At 46.9% G+C, this 17,419-nt stretch overlaps 1 protein-coding gene across 1 annotated transcript in view; it reads left to right on the forward strand.

The window, feature by feature from the left end:
- LOC308167579 (KAT8 regulatory NSL complex subunit 1-like) overlaps window positions 1–13,879 on the forward strand; it is a 31,170-nt gene extending 17,291 nt beyond the window's left edge. Inside the window, exons 3-15 of the mRNA XM_080541997.1 lie at window positions 2,437–2,578; window positions 2,880–2,972; window positions 3,491–3,600; window positions 4,866–5,016; window positions 6,036–6,201; window positions 7,129–7,290; window positions 8,292–8,486; window positions 10,139–10,293; window positions 10,956–11,077; window positions 11,286–11,343; window positions 11,723–11,835; window positions 12,481–12,733; window positions 12,926–13,879. Of these exons, the coding sequence (XP_080398123.1) occupies window positions 2,437–2,578; window positions 2,880–2,972; window positions 3,491–3,600; window positions 4,866–5,016; window positions 6,036–6,201; window positions 7,129–7,290; window positions 8,292–8,486; window positions 10,139–10,293; window positions 10,956–11,077; window positions 11,286–11,343; window positions 11,723–11,835; window positions 12,481–12,733; window positions 12,926–13,135 (1,930 nt within the window). The 3' untranslated portion in view covers window positions 13,136–13,879. The remainder of the gene's footprint in view (window positions 1–2,436; window positions 2,579–2,879; window positions 2,973–3,490; window positions 3,601–4,865; window positions 5,017–6,035; window positions 6,202–7,128; window positions 7,291–8,291; window positions 8,487–10,138; window positions 10,294–10,955; window positions 11,078–11,285; window positions 11,344–11,722; window positions 11,836–12,480; window positions 12,734–12,925) is intronic.
- The last annotated feature ends 3,540 nt before the right edge of the window (window positions 13,880–17,419 follow it).

Here is a 17,419-nt window from a genome sequence, read left to right on the forward strand (position 1 = left end):
TGGTTTACAACGCCAGGACCCGGAGACTCACCAGGCCGCATAGCCGCTGGCCTCACCTTCCAGCCGGTTTCCCACAACACCTCCTCAGCCTAGTTCTACGGCACCGCTCGTCTCTGATTCAGACTCACACCCCCGCAGTCATGTGATTCGCTGAAACCCCCCACCCACCCACCCTCCTCTTGCCTTCTCATACCATCCCCCCACTGTCTCCTCTAAGACCTCCTCTTCCCCTCATATCCTCCTCTCCTCCTCATCCTAGCTGAATGTCCTTGTCTGACCTGTCTACCAGCTCTGCTTTGTCGGCACACTAGTATGGAGATGCAAATGTATATAAAATCTGTGGCATTTGCCGATTCAGAACACAGTTTACACTCCTACACACACACACACACACACACACACTCCTACTCCTACTCCTACAGTTCCCTGTCAACGATGATGAAGCTTCTCATGAGGTGATGCTGCCACACACACACACACACACACACACATACACGCAGCGAATCAATTCAACAATTCCCAATCGGTGAACTATGGCACAGTCCCCCCCTGAGTGATTGGTGCAATCGAATGTGGCGATGTTTCTCTGGGCCACCGCTGCTGTTTTGAGAGAAGAGCCCATTGGGACACGGATGTAAATGAGATACCGGTGCATTGATTGGTCAGATCAGCCAGCAGGGGGTATAATTCAGGAGGGTGCAGCGTTACAGAATGTTCGCCGCCCCAAAAAAATATAGGCGGTTTTGTGTCAAGCTGTGTCAAGATCATGTGTAGAATAGGGAATCTCACAATGCACTCCGAATGGATTATTGTATTTCTCTAATGTCCTAAACAACTGCTTTCCCTGCTTGAAAGAGGCTCTGGTGGATGAGCTGAATGTTGAGTGCGAGTTAGGATTGAAAAGGGAATTAGGCCTAGACGAGTGAAAGGGAGGACACTTCTGATGTCCAGAATCAATTGATAATGAGTCATCAGTGATTCACTGCAACAACCTCAAAGGAAAGCACTCATAGAATTCCCCCTTTTGGTTGGATTACCAGACTGATCCTAGTGGCCCATGATGCTATTCCGCCCCACCCCCCCATGGCCTATAGATTTGCTCTTTAAGTCTGCCTCTCCACGTACAAGCCTCCCTCCCTGGCACATTTCACGTTGACTCCTCCCTCCCTCCCTCTCTCTTTCCTTCTCTTCTTCTGCTCCCTCCCCTCCTTTGTGGAGGGAGCCTCCTTTTTCACTTCCTCCATTCTAGTAGAGCTCTTGAAAAATGAAAACAGAAATGGTGGGGAGGAGTCCAGGGTCTATCTTTGTCTGGCATCTGACTCATTTATTTTCATTGTTCTCCCACGGTCAGTTGAGCTCCAGGTCTATTTTAATGAAATGGTGCCCCCTGTGGGTGGATCATGCATTTCCCTCCAGGTTATGGACAGTTTAAAGTCAGACTGACTCCACTGCATTGGCTTTGCCTTGCCTGTAAAGAAATGATCTGATGAGAATCAGTAGTTATCAGTGCAGGGCATTACATTCTTTCAGACAAGTAGGACTCATTTTTAACGGTCTGAAAGCTGAAAAGAAGGAGAAAAAAAGGTATATAGAAAATATATAGGCTATATACAGTATATATATTCATATTATACAAATGTTTTACTTTGTAGTGTTTTAGGTGCAGCAAAGCACTTAATCAAATTAAAATGGCTTATTAAAATGATTAGTACCATACGGATAATCAGACATATATGCCACTGCCTACCATTATGCCCATTTGCTTTCAAGCCAGTCTCAAATTAAAACACTGCCTCTTTAAGAAATCCTAAATTAATCTTAACTGTTTACCCTACTTGCTTTTCAGATTGAGATAGAAGTGTAACGCTTTTTGTGTTTTTTCAGGAAGCAATCATTTCTCCATTGCTGTTTGAAAAAAAATGACGATGAGATAACCTTTAACTAACAAAGAATATCAGATAATTGCACCCTGCTGTGAAGCTCTCTGCCTAGAACAAAAATCACTGACTCACAGCTTGTTATTGGTTTATTGGATTGAAAGGGGCCGATATTGATTGTCATAAAGAAGGGGGGTGTTATTTCTTCAGTGGCATGTGACCATACTATACACCGTACGTTTTTTGTTTCTGGTCCTGGACTGGAATTGTTTGTAAAGGCTGTTTCATGGGCCTCTTCTGCATCATGCAACATTTAAACATTTTTGGGGGAAAGCTTGTAAGTCATTCATTATTCTAAGAATGACCCACTTTTGTGAAAGTCAACACACACTCCACTACACGTACATTAATGGTGGATGTGGTTTTGTCGTCAGTTTGTATTTGTCGTCAGTTTGGTTTTGTCGTCAGTTTGGTTTTGAATCAATGGAACTCCACGGAGCAGGTGTGTCTGGCAGGTTGAATTAACATCAGTACGTCTGTGTGTTTTCCCTCCTATCAGATGGAAGCGGGCGGAGAGTCGTTACACCATCGAGCGGGCCTCCATCATCAGCCACTGGAACTGGCTCCAGGCTCACATATCGGACCTGGAGTACCGCATTCGTCAGCAGACGGACATTTACCGTCAGATCCGCGGCAACAAGGTCAGCAGCGCCTTGGCGTCGTCGGGCTAAATACTCCCAGCACCCCCCACGCGTGTGTCCGTGTAAATGTGACCAGTGACAGAGAATCAAACGGCAGAGCAGTGCCCGTCCCCCTGCTCTTCCCAGACAATGAATGACAGCTCACCTTTTTGAGTATCCCTCTATGTCACCGCTAGGCTGTCTGCTGTGCTTTGTGTGATGTTCTTTGGTCTGAGGTTGGGTGGGGGTGTGTTATGTCACGCTGGCTGTGGCTTCTTGTTTTGGGGGTGGAGGTGTAATGTCTGCTGTCTCTGCTGTTCAGGGCACAGTGGAGTTGGGCGGCGTGGCCCCCAGTGCGGTGGTTGTGGGAGGGGTAGAGGTGAAGGCTGAGCCTGGAAGCTGCCAGAGTTCTCAGGTAAGGGGTGGGGCCTTGGGTGACGATGCAACGGTTTCACTATCAAGGTCACTGGTTAGCTTTTTTATTTTATTTTATTTATTACTTTCTTAGGAAAATGGGGGAACAGTTGGTTCAGTTTCAGTGGGTAAATTGCAAGGTGTCTTTTGAAAGAAAAGTAAAAACATGTTTATATATTTTTTAAACATATGCCATTGCCACTAGACAATCTCAGGCTACACTTTTTTTTTTAATTCGTCAGCTCTGCTAGATTCGGAACGTGACGTTTGCGACACCATAGGCACGGAACTGTTGTTGTTGTTGTTGTCGTGAATTCACACTGCAGTGAGGCACATCTTGTGTTCTACTCTCTTCCGCTGATGTAGGAAGCAGCATTGACCACAGATAAAGCGTGTCAGATAAAGCGTGTCAGTTCCGTCTCACATATGTGAAGAATTGCGCAGCTGTTAGAGCAGCAGCAGCAGCAGCGCTGTGTGGTTGACTGGGTGTTGAGGTCTCAGACTCTTTCCTCTCTTCAGGATTGTAGTCTGGAGCGGCTTGAGCACTCGGCGACTGCTCACGTCACGACAGCAGAGTCTGGACCATGGAGGGGCCAGAATGGCCGGCCTGTCAACGGAGTTCTCAACAGGTAATGGATGAATACCACAATGGGCCCTATTCATCAATGAGTTTCTAAGTAATTCCTGGATTTGTTCTTGTCAGAGTTCCCACGGGTCCTTGAAATCCTTGAATGTTTGTGAATTTGAGAAAAAGAAATCAAGGTCTTAAAAGGTTTTTGAAAATAGACATGGGTCATTGAATGCTTGAATTCCCCTCTCTCTCTCTCTCTCTCTCTCTCTCTCTCTCTCTCTCTCTCTCTCTCTCTCTCTCTCTCTCTCTCTCTCTCTCTCTCTCTCTCTCTCTCTCTCTCTCTCTCACTCTCTCTCTCTCTCTCTTAAGAAAAAATATATATATTAAAATTGTTTTTACTTTACTTTACTTACTCGTCAAATAGTATCAAACTATGCCGTGTTGGGTCCTTGAAGGAATTGAGTCTTGAAAGTCATTGAAAGGTGCTTGAAAGGTGCTTGAATTTGACGTTTCAGAAGGTGTGGGAACCCTGATACCACAATGGGCCCTATTCATCAATGAGTTTCTAAATCATTCCTGGATGTGTTCTTATGAAAAGCTCACAAGTGTAAGCAATTCCTACACAAGGTTTCATGAAACGTGTGTACACCCCAGAAAGTGACATGTTTGAGTTCTCAACTGTTTGTATGAAAAGGTGTAAATCCAAGATGAAGATCATTGCCCTTAAAGGCATGACTAACAGTCATCTTGTCACCAATATAGATTGTCTGTACTATGATAAGAAAACACTGGAGATGAGAACAAATGCCAGTGTGCCATACTCCCATTAATATCAAGCCTTGAACAGATGGACTGCGCTTACGTTACGGCGGAAGTTTGTTTTAAATGGGATTCTGCGCGCAGACACTCGTACTTTAAAATGCTGTGGAGTTGGTTGAACAGTTACTTTGTGATAGTGTACGCTAGCTTCTAACACCACAACACTTGTTAAGCCTCTCAACTATGGTAGCTTTTATTCAACACCTGTTTTGGAATTCTAGACAGGCAGCAGCCAATTGTTTGAATTACGAAGCGCAAAACCAAACAGTTCCAGCTCCCACTCACCATACCACGCTAGTAGCAGGGGGGGAAGACTGGCACATCTTCTGCAGTCTGTCTGTTGAAGGCGTAAGGCCTAGTTGATCAAATGCACTATGAAGACACTATGTTGAATCAATGCATAATCCATAAGACACTTCCTCAATAAGCTCAAGGAGTGGACAGATGTAGCGAGGTTGTGGAAACATTGCTTCAATGTGTTTCTTGTGGCTCTCGTGTTCGTAGGATGGCTGACAGCACAGATCAGAAGCCCGGCACCAAACACCAACCCACACCCAACGACAGCACCTGTGTGTCCGCCCGCACACGCCCCTTACTCAACTGCAGACGACGGCGACTCGTTCAGCCCAACACAGTGCCCAACCTCAACGGCAAGGTGAGTGTGTACTTGAGATCGGTTCTCTGCTTTAATCAACCAACAACAATACTTCTTCAACCACTCCGACTAATCATAGTGTTGAAGTGTCCTTTGGAACTTATCTGTTTTGTCTGCTCTACCGACTTGATTGCAGCGGGGTTTTTTTTCCTTGCATTGGAAAGGCGTGGGCGAAGGCTTTACCCGTGAAAGATTCATTTGTGTAGAGATATTTACTTACTTACTTACGCCTATCGCTCCTTTTGGAGGAGCATAGGCCGTCGACAACAGTTCGCCAGGGTCTCTAAATAGAGATATTTACCCATTTAAATAGTCTGGCTAGTTAGGGATACTGCATCTTTACAGAGGTCTTAAAATAACGTTTTAGTTGTTTACCTGGTGTTTGGTTCATCCCACAGCGCCAGTACTGCTTACCGAAAGTGGCCCGCTAGACGGCTCGTATTCCACACCCTGCTCCAAGCCAGCGAGCCGGGCTTCTTACCCGTTTAAAGTTAAGAGGAGAATAGGTTGAGATCGTTTCCACCCCAAGACCTCTAGTCAGTTGCTTTACCAGATAAAACTTCGAGATTTGGAGCCCCAGCTATCCTGAGGAAAACTCAGGAGGGAACCAGCTACTAGATGGTTCCATTAGTCTTTCGCCCCTATACCCGGGTCGGACGGCCACTTTGTACATTAGGACCACTAATCCTCTGCCCAGGCATAGTTCACCATCTCTCAGGGCCTATGCCGCGCGCTCTCGCTACTCCTCCCCGCCAGACCAGGCATTTTACTTGTCCTTCAATAAATATTTAAAATGTTTAAAAAATGTGATTGTCACATATTTTTATACATCTCAATAATGTCAGCACGGTGATTATAAGAACAAGGACCGGGTTTGTGGGCGCACAAAAATCGGAAAAGAAAAACCCCCACCACCTAAGCCTTATTTTGATCCAGGAGAACCCTAGATCCTAGCTTGCGGTGTTTGATGTCCAGGCTGTGTTGTGCTCCAGTGTAACTCCCAGCCCCTCCGTCTCCAGGGTCAGAGGACCAACAGTGTGGAGTGCAACTGCAGGGTGAACCCCTCCTGTGTGACGTGTGGGGGGCGTCCCACTCCGAAAGAGGAACCCCAGTTTGAGCTCCCTCCTCTGGAGCGCCTGTCCCGCCTGGACCCCGGGGTCCACCCCATCCTCTCCTTCCCCGACGGTGAGGCCCCGCCCCCCCCAGAGACAGCATCTGTCCACAGGGTTCCCACGGGTCCTTGAAATCCTTGAACGTTTGTGAATTTGAGAAAAAGAAATCAAGGTCTTGAAGCTATTGAAAATAGACATGGGTCATTGAAAGTGCTTGAATTCCTCTCTCTCTCTCTCTCTCTCTCTCTCTCTCTCTCTCTCTCTCTCTCTCTCTCTCTCTCTCTCTCTCTCAAAAATGTCTTACTTAGCTCGTCAACTAGTAAATACATCTCTGTATTGCTTAACTTTACACATATTTCACAATACATTGTTTTGCTGTGCTGTGGAAGAGAAGGCAAGAGACCATCTAGTGTTCACACATTCAAGCCTCTCTTTTTAATTGTTGTCTGTGAGCGGATAGTTACTATTATATACATTCTCATCTAGATCTGTCTCAAACTATGCCGTGTTGGGTCCTTGAATTTGAGTCTTGAAAGCCCTTGAAAGGTGCTTGAATTTGATGTTTCAGAAGGTGTGGGAACCCTGTGTCCAGTCGTCTGTCGTGTATTTTATGAATGATTTCTTCATGACTTTTTCCATATGTAGTGTGTAAATCCATTTCCCTGTAACTTCTCCTGTTGGTTGTGTCTGTGATAACTTGCCGCCCCAACAGTGTTTCACTGTGTTGTGTTGTGTAGTATCGTAACCGTTGCCACCAGTGTTCTCACTGACGATAATATCATACGGTTGTTTTTGTTTTTAGAAGCAGGGAAGTCCAGTCATACTCACAACTGTCAAAAACACCAGAATTTTCAACCGCATTTCTTAATTTCATCCTCTTCCCGATTCCTCGCAATGTCTAAATCGTTCTCTCTTGCTTCCTTCCGCATCCACCCATCCTTTCCGCATCCTTATCTCCCACATATTCTGTTCTCAAAGTGTGTCTCTGATTCTCTGGCAGATGTGTGTGTGAGCCTGCGCCTGCAGCAGGTGCTGAAGAGCCAGTGGCAGGGCAAGGCACTGCAGAGGACCAAGGCCCCCAAGAAGCTCTCCCTCAAACACAACAAGCTCTCCTCCTCCTCCAAAGAAAAGCACAAGCTCTCCAACTCGCTCATGGCAGTCAGTAAGTACACACACACACACACACACACCGGTGCGCACGCACCAGACATACAGATACACATACTTGTTACTTGTCACACAACCTTTGGCAGTCAAGGTGACCTGAAAGAAAATAAGACACATCACCATACCCTACCTCCACTCACCAGTGCCTCTCGCTGCAGGGTGGTCTCACTGTAAGAGAATACACACACACATCATACCCTACCTCACCTCCATGTCTCTCCTCAGGGCTGTCTCACTATAAGAGCCTACCTCACCTCCCCCCCTCTCTCTCTCTCTCCTCAGGGCTGTCTCACTATAAGAGCCTACCTCACCTCCCCCCCTCTCTCTCTCCTCAGGGCTGTCTCACTATAAGAGCCTACCTCACCTCCCCCTCTCTCTCTCTCTCTCTCTCTCCTCAGGGCTGTCTCACTATAAGAGCCTACCTCACCTCCCCCTCTCTCTCTCTCTCTCTCTCTCTCTCCTCAGGGCTGTCTCACTATAAGAGCCTACCTCACCTCCCCCCCTCTCTCTCTCTCTCTCCTCAGGGCTGTCTCACTATAAGAGCCTACCTCACCTCCCTCTCTCTCTCTCTCTCTCTCCTCAGGGCTGTCTCACTATAAGAGCCTACCTCACCTCCCCCCCTCTCTCTCTCTCTCTCTCTCTCCTCAGGGCTGTCTCACTATACGAGCCTACCTCACCTCCCCCCCTCTCTCTCTCTCTCTCTCTCTCTCTCCTCAGGGCTGTCTCACTATAAGAGCCTACCTCACCTCCCCCCCTCTCTCTCTCTCTCTCCTCAGGGCTGTCTCACTATAAGAGCCTACCTCACCTCCCCCCCTCTCTCTCTCTCTCTCCTCAGGGCTGTCTCACTATAAGGGCCTACCTCACCTCCCCCCCTCTCTCTCTCCTCAGGGCTGTCTCACTATAAGAGCCTACCTCACCTCCCCCCCTCTCTCTCTCCTCAGGGCTGTCTCACTATAAGAGCCTACCTCACCTCCCCCTCTCTCTCTCTCTCCTCAGGGCTGTCTCACTATAAGGGCCGGACAGAGAAACAGCAGCAGCGGCAGCAGCAGGACAGTGGGGGGGTGCTGTGTGCTACCAGGCTGGAGGGCCACCCCCCCCTCTGCAAGGCCGAGCGTCTGCAGGCCCTGTCCTCGCCCTCCGGGAGCTACAGCCGCAAGAGGCCCCGGGAGCACTCCCTGGACAGGCCTGACCGTGAGTGACCCCAACGCACACCTCTGTGACCCCAACACGCACCTCTGTAACCCCAACACACACCTCTGTGACCCCAACACACACCTCTGTGACCCCAACACACACCTCTGTGATCCCAACGCACCTCTGTGACCCCAACACACCAACGCACCTCTGTGACCCCAACACACCAACACACCTCTGTGACACCAACACACCTCTGTGACCCCAACACACACCTCTGTGACCCCAACACACACCTCTGTGACACCAACACACCTCTGTGACCCCAACACACACCTCTGTGACCCCAACGCACCTCTGTGACCCCAACACACCAACACACCTCTGTGACACCAACACACCTCTGTGACCCCAACACACCAACACACCTCTGTGACCCCAACACACCAACACACCTCTGTGACCCCAACACACACCTCTGTGACCCCAACACACACCTCTGTGACCCCAACACACCAACACACCTCTGTGACCCCAACACACACCTCTGTGACCCCAACACACCAACACACCTCTGTGACCCCAACACACACCTCTGTGACCCCAACACACCAACACACCTCTGTGACCCCAACACACACCTCTGTGACCCCAACACACCAACACACCTCTGTGACCCCAACACACACCTCTGTGACCCCCAGAGCTCACCCCAAAGAATGGAAGAGTGGTGCTGGCCACTCTGTGGACTTGGCCAGTGCCACTATGTAAACATCTCATGGCAAATGAAACAATATATTTTTAGTAATAGTAGAGTAACTTTAGTATCTTTGATCAGAAGAGAAAGTGAAATGAAGTGAAAGCGTTTAGTGTGTTCTTCAGTGAATTCAGAACTTTAGCTGTATTTTTAGCTCATTTTGACATAAATCATTCAGAATAAAGATTCGGGTTTCGATGATGCAACCCAGCGCCACACTGTTCAAAACTCCTGGGGAGGAAAAGGATGTGTACGACTAAATACGGCAAGATAGAACCACTTATTGTTCACTTATGTAAAAACAATCGCCTACTCTCCAGCTAACTTTGCCTGATTGCCAGAGAACGTGGGCTGTTGTTTCTCCAGGGAGACAAAGTTGGAGTGTAGGACAAGGCTCACTTGAATAATCCTTGAAAATATAGATCAGATACGCTGCTTCATATTTTTTTTATGAAGCGTATTTGCTGTATTTTTTGCCTCCTGTTCTGTTGTACTGCAGTTGACGTAGATAGACCTGTATGCCAATGCGCAACACAGCCATATTCTGCATTCATATGAAACCCTTGTGGTCGGGGGACACAAAAACTGCAACCACTCATCAATATTTAGCAGTAGGACCTGGAATTTCGATGTGGGAGCGTCATCAAAAGTGTATATGTCACCACCTCCTCGTTAGGAGCTCACAGGGAGGAGACGAGGCTACCTCAACCGTCTCACATTGGAGCTTTATGATTGGCTAGTAAATGTAGAGGGAAAGGAAATTGAGTGTTTGTGTTTAAGAGAACACACACCTCTAGATTCCTCTAGAAAGACAGGACAGCAGCAACTCTAGACAGGTTTGCTCGATGACCATTTTAATGACACTGATGTCTCTCTCTCTCTCTCTCTCTCTCTCTCTCTCTCTCTCTCTCTCTCTCTCTCTCTCTCTCTCTCTCTCTATCTCTCTCTCCAGCCTCCCCAAAGCTGTTCCTGGATGCTGGGAGCCCCTGCTCCTCCTTGACCAGCCTGCACTCCTCCATCCACAGCCCCCTCACCCGCCAGCTGTCCACCTCCTCCGAGAGCTCCACCCCCCTGGGCCCCAACAACCAGAGCATCCTAAACACACCCGTAAGAGCACACCCTGGAGCGACGAGGCGTACGATAGGTCAACTGTGTAGCGTTGGTATGAGAGGGAGAGAGGAGGCTGGAGGACTGTTGTTGAGTGGTTTTGATCAGTACTTAAATCACCACCTGTGTATGATAAGTGTTTGTGTGATGGAAAGAGGAGGACATTCCCATTCCAATGTGGCCTTGATTAGGTGTACCGGTGTGGACCGTAGATGCGTCATAGTGTGTGTTACTGTCGGGAGAGAAAGAGGTAGAGAACAAGACTTAGGGGGGGGTTAGCGGGGGGGGGGGGGATGGAGTTATTGTGATATGAACCAAGTTTTCCGTTAAACTGGACTGCTTGATCTGGTCTGCCAGTCGGAGCCCGGTGATGTGAGAACACTCAGGGTTAGAGGTCAGGTGAGAACACTCAGGGGTTAGAGGTCAGATGAGAACCCTCAGGGTTAGGGGTCAGGTGAGAACCCTCGGGGTTAGAGGTCAGGTGAGAACACTCAGGGGTTAGGGGTCAGGTGAGAACCCTCAGGGTTAGAGGTCAGGTGAGAACCCTCAGGGTTAGGGGTCAGGTGAGAACCCTCAGGGTTAGAGGTCAGGTGAAGCTGTGTGTTCCGTGGTTCGGGGTCAGTGACTGACAGCCCCGTGTCCGTCCGTCTGTCCCCCTGCAGCAGCCCATCCGCAGGAGGCGAGGCGAGAGCTCCTTCGACATCAACAACATCGTGATCCCCATGTCTATCGCTGCCACCACGCGCGTGGAGAAGCTGCAGTACAAAGAGATCCTCACACCCAGGTAGCTACCGCACACACACACACACACACATACACACGTTGTACACTTCTAATACACCATGTCCTACCGGTGCCCACTTCCACATTAGGTAATGGACATATTTGTTTATGTAGCTAAGTAAGTCAGAGCTAAAGTGAGCATGTTTCAGTAGTGTGTAGAAACGGTACGACCGTGATGCTGAGCGATGTCTCTCTGTGCCTTTTCGTAGTTGGCGCGAAGTAGACCTTTTCTCCCAGCCCATGGCAGAGGATGAAAACGCCACAGAGGTAAGAAAACAAACACACTTTCTTTCTTTCCTAAGCCCTTGTTTTTTTCAGAGCCCCCGTGGCATATTTCAAATGGCTCATACACAAACGTTTATGTGGCGCAGGAAGGTAGAGCTGCCGTCTAATGATCGCAAAGGTCGGTAGATCGGCGGTTCGAGCCCCCGGCTGGCCACATCGTCGAAGTGTCCTTGGGCCAGACACTGAACCCCAAATTGCTCCCAGTGAGCGGGGCCGGCGCCTTGCATGGTAGCTTGCCGCCCTTGGTGTGTGAATGTCTGTGTGAATGGGTGAATGAGAGGCCGTTGTAAGGCTCTTTGGATAAAAGGCGCTCTATAAGTGCAGTCCATTTACCATTTGACCATTTTCCGTGCGCGCGTAGGTGGAGGACCTCTCGGACGCGGCCTTCTCCCAGCTCCATCTGCCGTGCGAGGACCAGGAGCGCTCGCGCTTCACCTGGATGGCCCTGGCCCCCGCTCAGAGGAGAGGCAGCAGGTCAGTCACGTTAGACAGCCGTGTCCGTCACAGACACAGACACTAACCTACTTTTCTTTCTCCTGGACCAGTAAAATGCATCATAGGCTATCTCTGGACGGGTTCAGTGTTTTTCAAGCCCCCGTCCCAATCCCACTATCCCATTCCTGTGTCATGGAAAATGTGTCCCCGACGTTCCTCCCCGCAAGTTGTTCTGGCATGGAGGGTTTGAGCAGTCGGCTCGGCTTTAGGTTGGCAGTCGTCCACGAGGAGAGAGCAGTGTGAGAGCAGGCTGAGGGATGCAGAGTTCTGTGTGACCATCTGGAGGCGGTGCGGTGGAGAGAGACAAAGTACTGTAGCCTAGATACTCTAGCTTTCACATTTTTCTAAACAACATTCGGTGACTCGCCCCGATCTACCCAGCTAATGTGGCTGGTAAGGGTTGATGGATTTACCCGCTAGTGCCAGAACGTAGCTGCGTTTGGCCGGGTGGTGTTCAGGCCCTGACGTCTGTGGGGGATCTGTGGAAACCATATAAGTAGACTGAGTCAGTGTTTTTGGAGAACGAGTCAGAGGTTCGGTGTATAGTCGTTTCTTCCCCTTTTAGTTGCTCTCAGGACCGTTCCTACCTGGCTGTTTGTTCACACTTGGCCGTTTGTTCCCCAGGTCCTACAAGTCCGTCGACGGGCGGACCACCCCGTTGCTGTGTGGAACCAACCCCCCCACCCCCCAGCCGGCGTCCCCAGAACACAGCCACTGCCCCCTGCTGCACGACTACAGCTACGTGCCCTCCCCGATGAGCCCCGCCAGCCCTGACACCACCTCCAACCCCTACACGCCCTGCTCGCGCGACTCCCACCGCCTGCTGTCCAGCGAGGACACGCGCTGCTCCACGCCCGACTTCACCTTCGAGGAGAGGGTACGTACGCACCTTCCTAACCCCTCACATCACTTAAACATGAGTAGGGGTTGATGCTGTTACGAACCGGCACAATACCACAACCGTGTTGACTATTTCGTCATGCATGTTAACGTACAACAACGCTTCAGATTTCAGTTTCTACAGTATGATGTTAAAATCCGCCGTGTACCTCTCCTCATCCCCTTACAGACGGTGGCACCATGGGAGCGTCGAAACTTCCCCTTGTCGGAGGACCCAGAACCAGAGATCGAGACGGACGACGAGATGAGGCCAAGAATCCGCACCGTCTCAGGTTGCCGAGCAACAGGCTACGGTAGACTGGAATCGGACGACACAGACGCCCCCTTGCCTTGTGAGGACGACACCCCCAAACAACAGAAGGCCATTGCCCACCGATGAATGACTGACAGGCCGAGGTCCTCCTCACCCCTCCCCTCTCTGGCATTAACAAGCAGAACCTCAAACCGAAACAAGATATTAAAAGGGTTCCTGTTGTTTGATATTCAAACATCAGTCTAATACTTTTCACAGTTTTTAGTGAATATTACGGAACATAGAAGCCTTTCCCTACACTTGTTTTTGTCGCAGGTAAAAATAAATGTACAAAAAAAAGAAAAAAGATGGAAAAAAAAAAGTATAAAAGAACATGTTACAAAAAATTATTTCTGTAGTAGGCTAAATGATGTACATGGGGCTTAGCGGTGTTTCATATGTCGCGTGTACACTTGTAGCGCACGATGTAGCGGACTCCTCAAAGTATGGCCAAAGGGTGTTTTCTATTGACTAGTTTGCTTGTGTTCCCATGTACATTTTTAGTGGAGTGACAAATAACAAAACAGGAAAAAAAAGAAAAAAAATACTCATTCTCTCCCCAATAAACAGGTACATTTGGGATGTGGTGTCCTTTTTGTAGAGGGCATCTGAAATCATGGAGCACTTCTTTCACTGCCAAGTCAAGTTTTGTTTGTTTTGCTTTTTCTTGTTTGTTTCATTCCTGACAGCTTTTTTGTATCGTCTGATAAAAAAAACATTACACATTTTTTTGTGTTTGGATGGTAATCATTCCTTTAGAATCTCTTTTGAGTACACACCCAAGATCCTCCGACTGACCCTGCGAGCCCATCTTGTTTGTGGGAGCGATAGCAGAGGGAAGGGTGGGGGGGGAGGGAGGTGTCCTAGAGCACTTGTCCGACAGGGAACGCTGCTGCATGCTATAACATGCTAATGCTAATCAGATCTCCACAGCACACATAGAACAGGAACTTTCTACGCATGAGGGTGAATAGGGATGTCTCTAGCATCGGCTTGCTTCTCTTCTTTTCTGGTGCACGCACACCTGATCCTTGGTCTAATATGTTAGCGTAGTCAAATTGATGCAAAAGATTAAATCAAGCAGGTTATCTGGTTTTTTTCCGTTTGGGGGGGGGGGGGGGTGCACAGGCACACACCATTGTGTGAGTACATGCTGGTGAATTATTGGAAGATGTTTCTATGTTGGTAATTGAATTTGTCTGGTTCAACTTGACAAGAACATAAACTTCTGTTCTCTATTTCAATCAAATGTAGCAGCTCTTTGCTAGAAGCAGCCCAGACCTCAGGTTTTATAGTTTTAAGGGAATATTTCTGATGCTGAGAATACTTTCGCCCCTATATCAATCTGATCTAGAGAGACTACTATTCTGCAGAATGCATTTTTTTGTTTTTGCCACCCCACAATGTCATAACCAACACCACCATTATCCCCCTTGAGTAACTAATTGCTATGCAAAATCTATGGTTTTACACCTGTGTTTTTATGCCACAGTCATTCAATCACTGTATTTTTGTTTTTGTTTTTGTAGTTACGCAAGATGTCAGTGTACCTGTTAAATTGTTGCAGCAGTTAACCTTATCAACAGCAGAATTGTTTTTTGTAAATAGTACCATTAAAACATTTATGTTTAACTTGGCATAGTTGTCTAGGTTTCCTCATTAACCTTTCTGACGTGATTACAGAAGATAATATTGCCTACAACGTCTCCTAGGTGGTTGTTGTTGTTTTAAGAACTCAGAATATCCGTTTAGTGGTTGCAGGCAATTACCAGTGGTGTTCCTATTCTGTGCTTTAAGGCAGGAGAAAACAGTGGTTTAATAGTATTTATTTCAAATTCACATGTACAGCGACAAGAATCATCAAACCAGTTATTGATCAAATGCACCATAACAATATCAACAATCACATGTTCCACACAACTGTACAGCGGCAAAAATAACCAACGGGTGATTATGATATTTGTTACTGCAAAACCTTTCTGTTAGCCCCAGTACAGAGGCTAATGGAGAGGACCACCCAAAAAGTTTTTTCCCTATTTTGATGTGTACTGGAACTCTTCAGTCAGTACCTGCCCTCCGACATACCTGTCCCAGTAAACCACACACACAACACAGTGCACATACCCATTGAACACATTCAAACAAATGTTGTCTATTAGTGATGAAAATAACCAACAATTTAGCATGCAGATTATTGTGTTGCAAGCACCTTCGTCTATAATGCTGCGTTCTCAGTCAATGAAATATCTTTTGCAATTACAAGTCAAACATACACACTTGGAAAAAAACATCATGTTGTCAATGTACCTTGGCCTCCACCTAAAGGACAGTGGTTTTCCCTTGTTCTACTAATACCTACATGATATATCCTAATAGGCAAAGCAGGTATTCCAGGATATACAATGAAAGCAGTGTAAAAAGGGAGACCACAGACTGCTTAATCTTACATGAAATGCATGCAAGGAGGTTAGATGGTCTCAGAGTTGAGACAGCAATCTATGATGACAATAATATAATGGTGGCCCACCATTAAACATTGGGACACAACTTTGTGTATTTGATTATGACCGTAGGAGACCCGCTGCGTACATTGACGTTGTAGGGAACAGACCACACAGTTTTATGACCTGTGAGACAAGTTGAGGAAGGTGTGGGCATGCTCATGCACAGGCAGCTAGTAGGCCTATACGTACACGCAGGGAGACGCTAAAGTACTGTACCTTCACGTGACACGCCTGGAGAGTCCAATGCTGCACGGTTCAAAACGTCTTAAGTTAACTATCTTGAGAATAGCCATATTTTTGTTCTCGTTTTCATGTTAATTTTAATATGTTTATTACGTATGCAATTAGGCTATTAATTGTTTATTTCATGATGCTACCTTCATGTCTCCTCTTTTTTATTTCTTACTATTTTTGTGTTTTTTTAAGCTTTTGTGTTCTTTTGGCAACGTATGCCATACTCAACATATATTCCTGTCCTTGGTCAAATCAGGCATGTGTCAGTCAAATCAGGCAAGTTAAAGCACCCCCGCAAAGGTTCATGGGAAGGGTGTGCCTCTGACCAATCAGATCATTTATTGGCTTTAAGACAGTAAGACGGCTCTTTTTCAAAGTCCATACCCTCTAGCCATAATGTGGTAGACTCTGACCTTGTATACACCAGTGCTACTCCTTACATCGTTGTCCATTGTGGTCTGGATATCAGTTTAAATTATTGTCTAGTTGAATTCAACAGTGCTCCTCGATGTTTGTCAAAATATGCAAAAGGTGTAGTGCCAATTGTGTGCGATGACCTACATTTGCTTGGACATTTTTGCCTGCTATAATTCTGCTAATTCTACATTGAAGTCTTCCCCTCTAATTAATCTCTTCTTTGTTAAACATTATTAAGAATAACACACATTTTTGTTTGTAATTTATCACTAATAGTAGCAACAAGTACAATTTAAACTGCCACCTCATAAGACAAAGCGGAAACGCATTTACAACAAGAGCAACAACAGAAAAACCCAAAAATAAATTAACACTGACAGTAGCAGGCACAATCCAAATGTTCCTCCATATCAAATACATGTCATATCCACAGAATACAATTAGAAAAGTGTGCCCAAACACTCAAACCAAGGTTCTATGCTTATCATTCTGTATCTGTTCTTTAGCCCAGAGAGGTAATGTTAACCCTAGTGAACTATACAACCTTGGCACGCAAAGCAAAGACAGCGAATAGGAGAGGTCTAAACTGAACTGTCCAAATGAAATACTTGCTACATGAGCCCACCTTTCCTCACCACGGATGAACCTACTGTATACCCTGTAACTGAATGTGTTCTCTTGTGTTCACTACGTTTTAAAACGTGGGGCCTCCCATGTCCCATGTCTCAATCCAGTTTTCCATGCAAGCTATCACAAAGCCATCCAGGATATGCTCATGAAAGATAATTTGCACATTGAAAATGTAGTAGGCTAATCAATTTAAGGGCTTCGCAGTCATAGTGACAGTGCAATTCGTTTTTAAAGACGCAATTAATATATGGATACAAATGTTAAGATGATGTCCAGGGTGCTGCTCTTTCTTGATCAATAAACTCTTAAATTGACACTTACAAAAGGTAGAAATATGAATGGCAAAGAAATATCAAACAACCACAGACATGGATGACAGAACTTTGTTTGGCCTATACTTGGATTTCTCTTTTTAAGACCTATTTTCTAATGATAATACCTCAAGAACAGTTTCAATTCAAAAATGTCAGTGAAGACAAACAGTGATATGGGGTAGCTAGAAAAGTTCTGTGAAAATGACGAGGAAGGCGTCACGACTCCTACGTGGTAATGTGGTTGTTGGGGTCTCGACGGTTCAGGTGTGCGA

This window comes from Nansenia antarctica, assembly GCF_963989245.1.
Source record: "Nansenia antarctica genome assembly, chromosome: 11".
Taxonomy (NCBI): Eukaryota; Metazoa; Chordata; class Actinopteri; order Argentiniformes; family Microstomatidae; genus Nansenia; species Nansenia antarctica.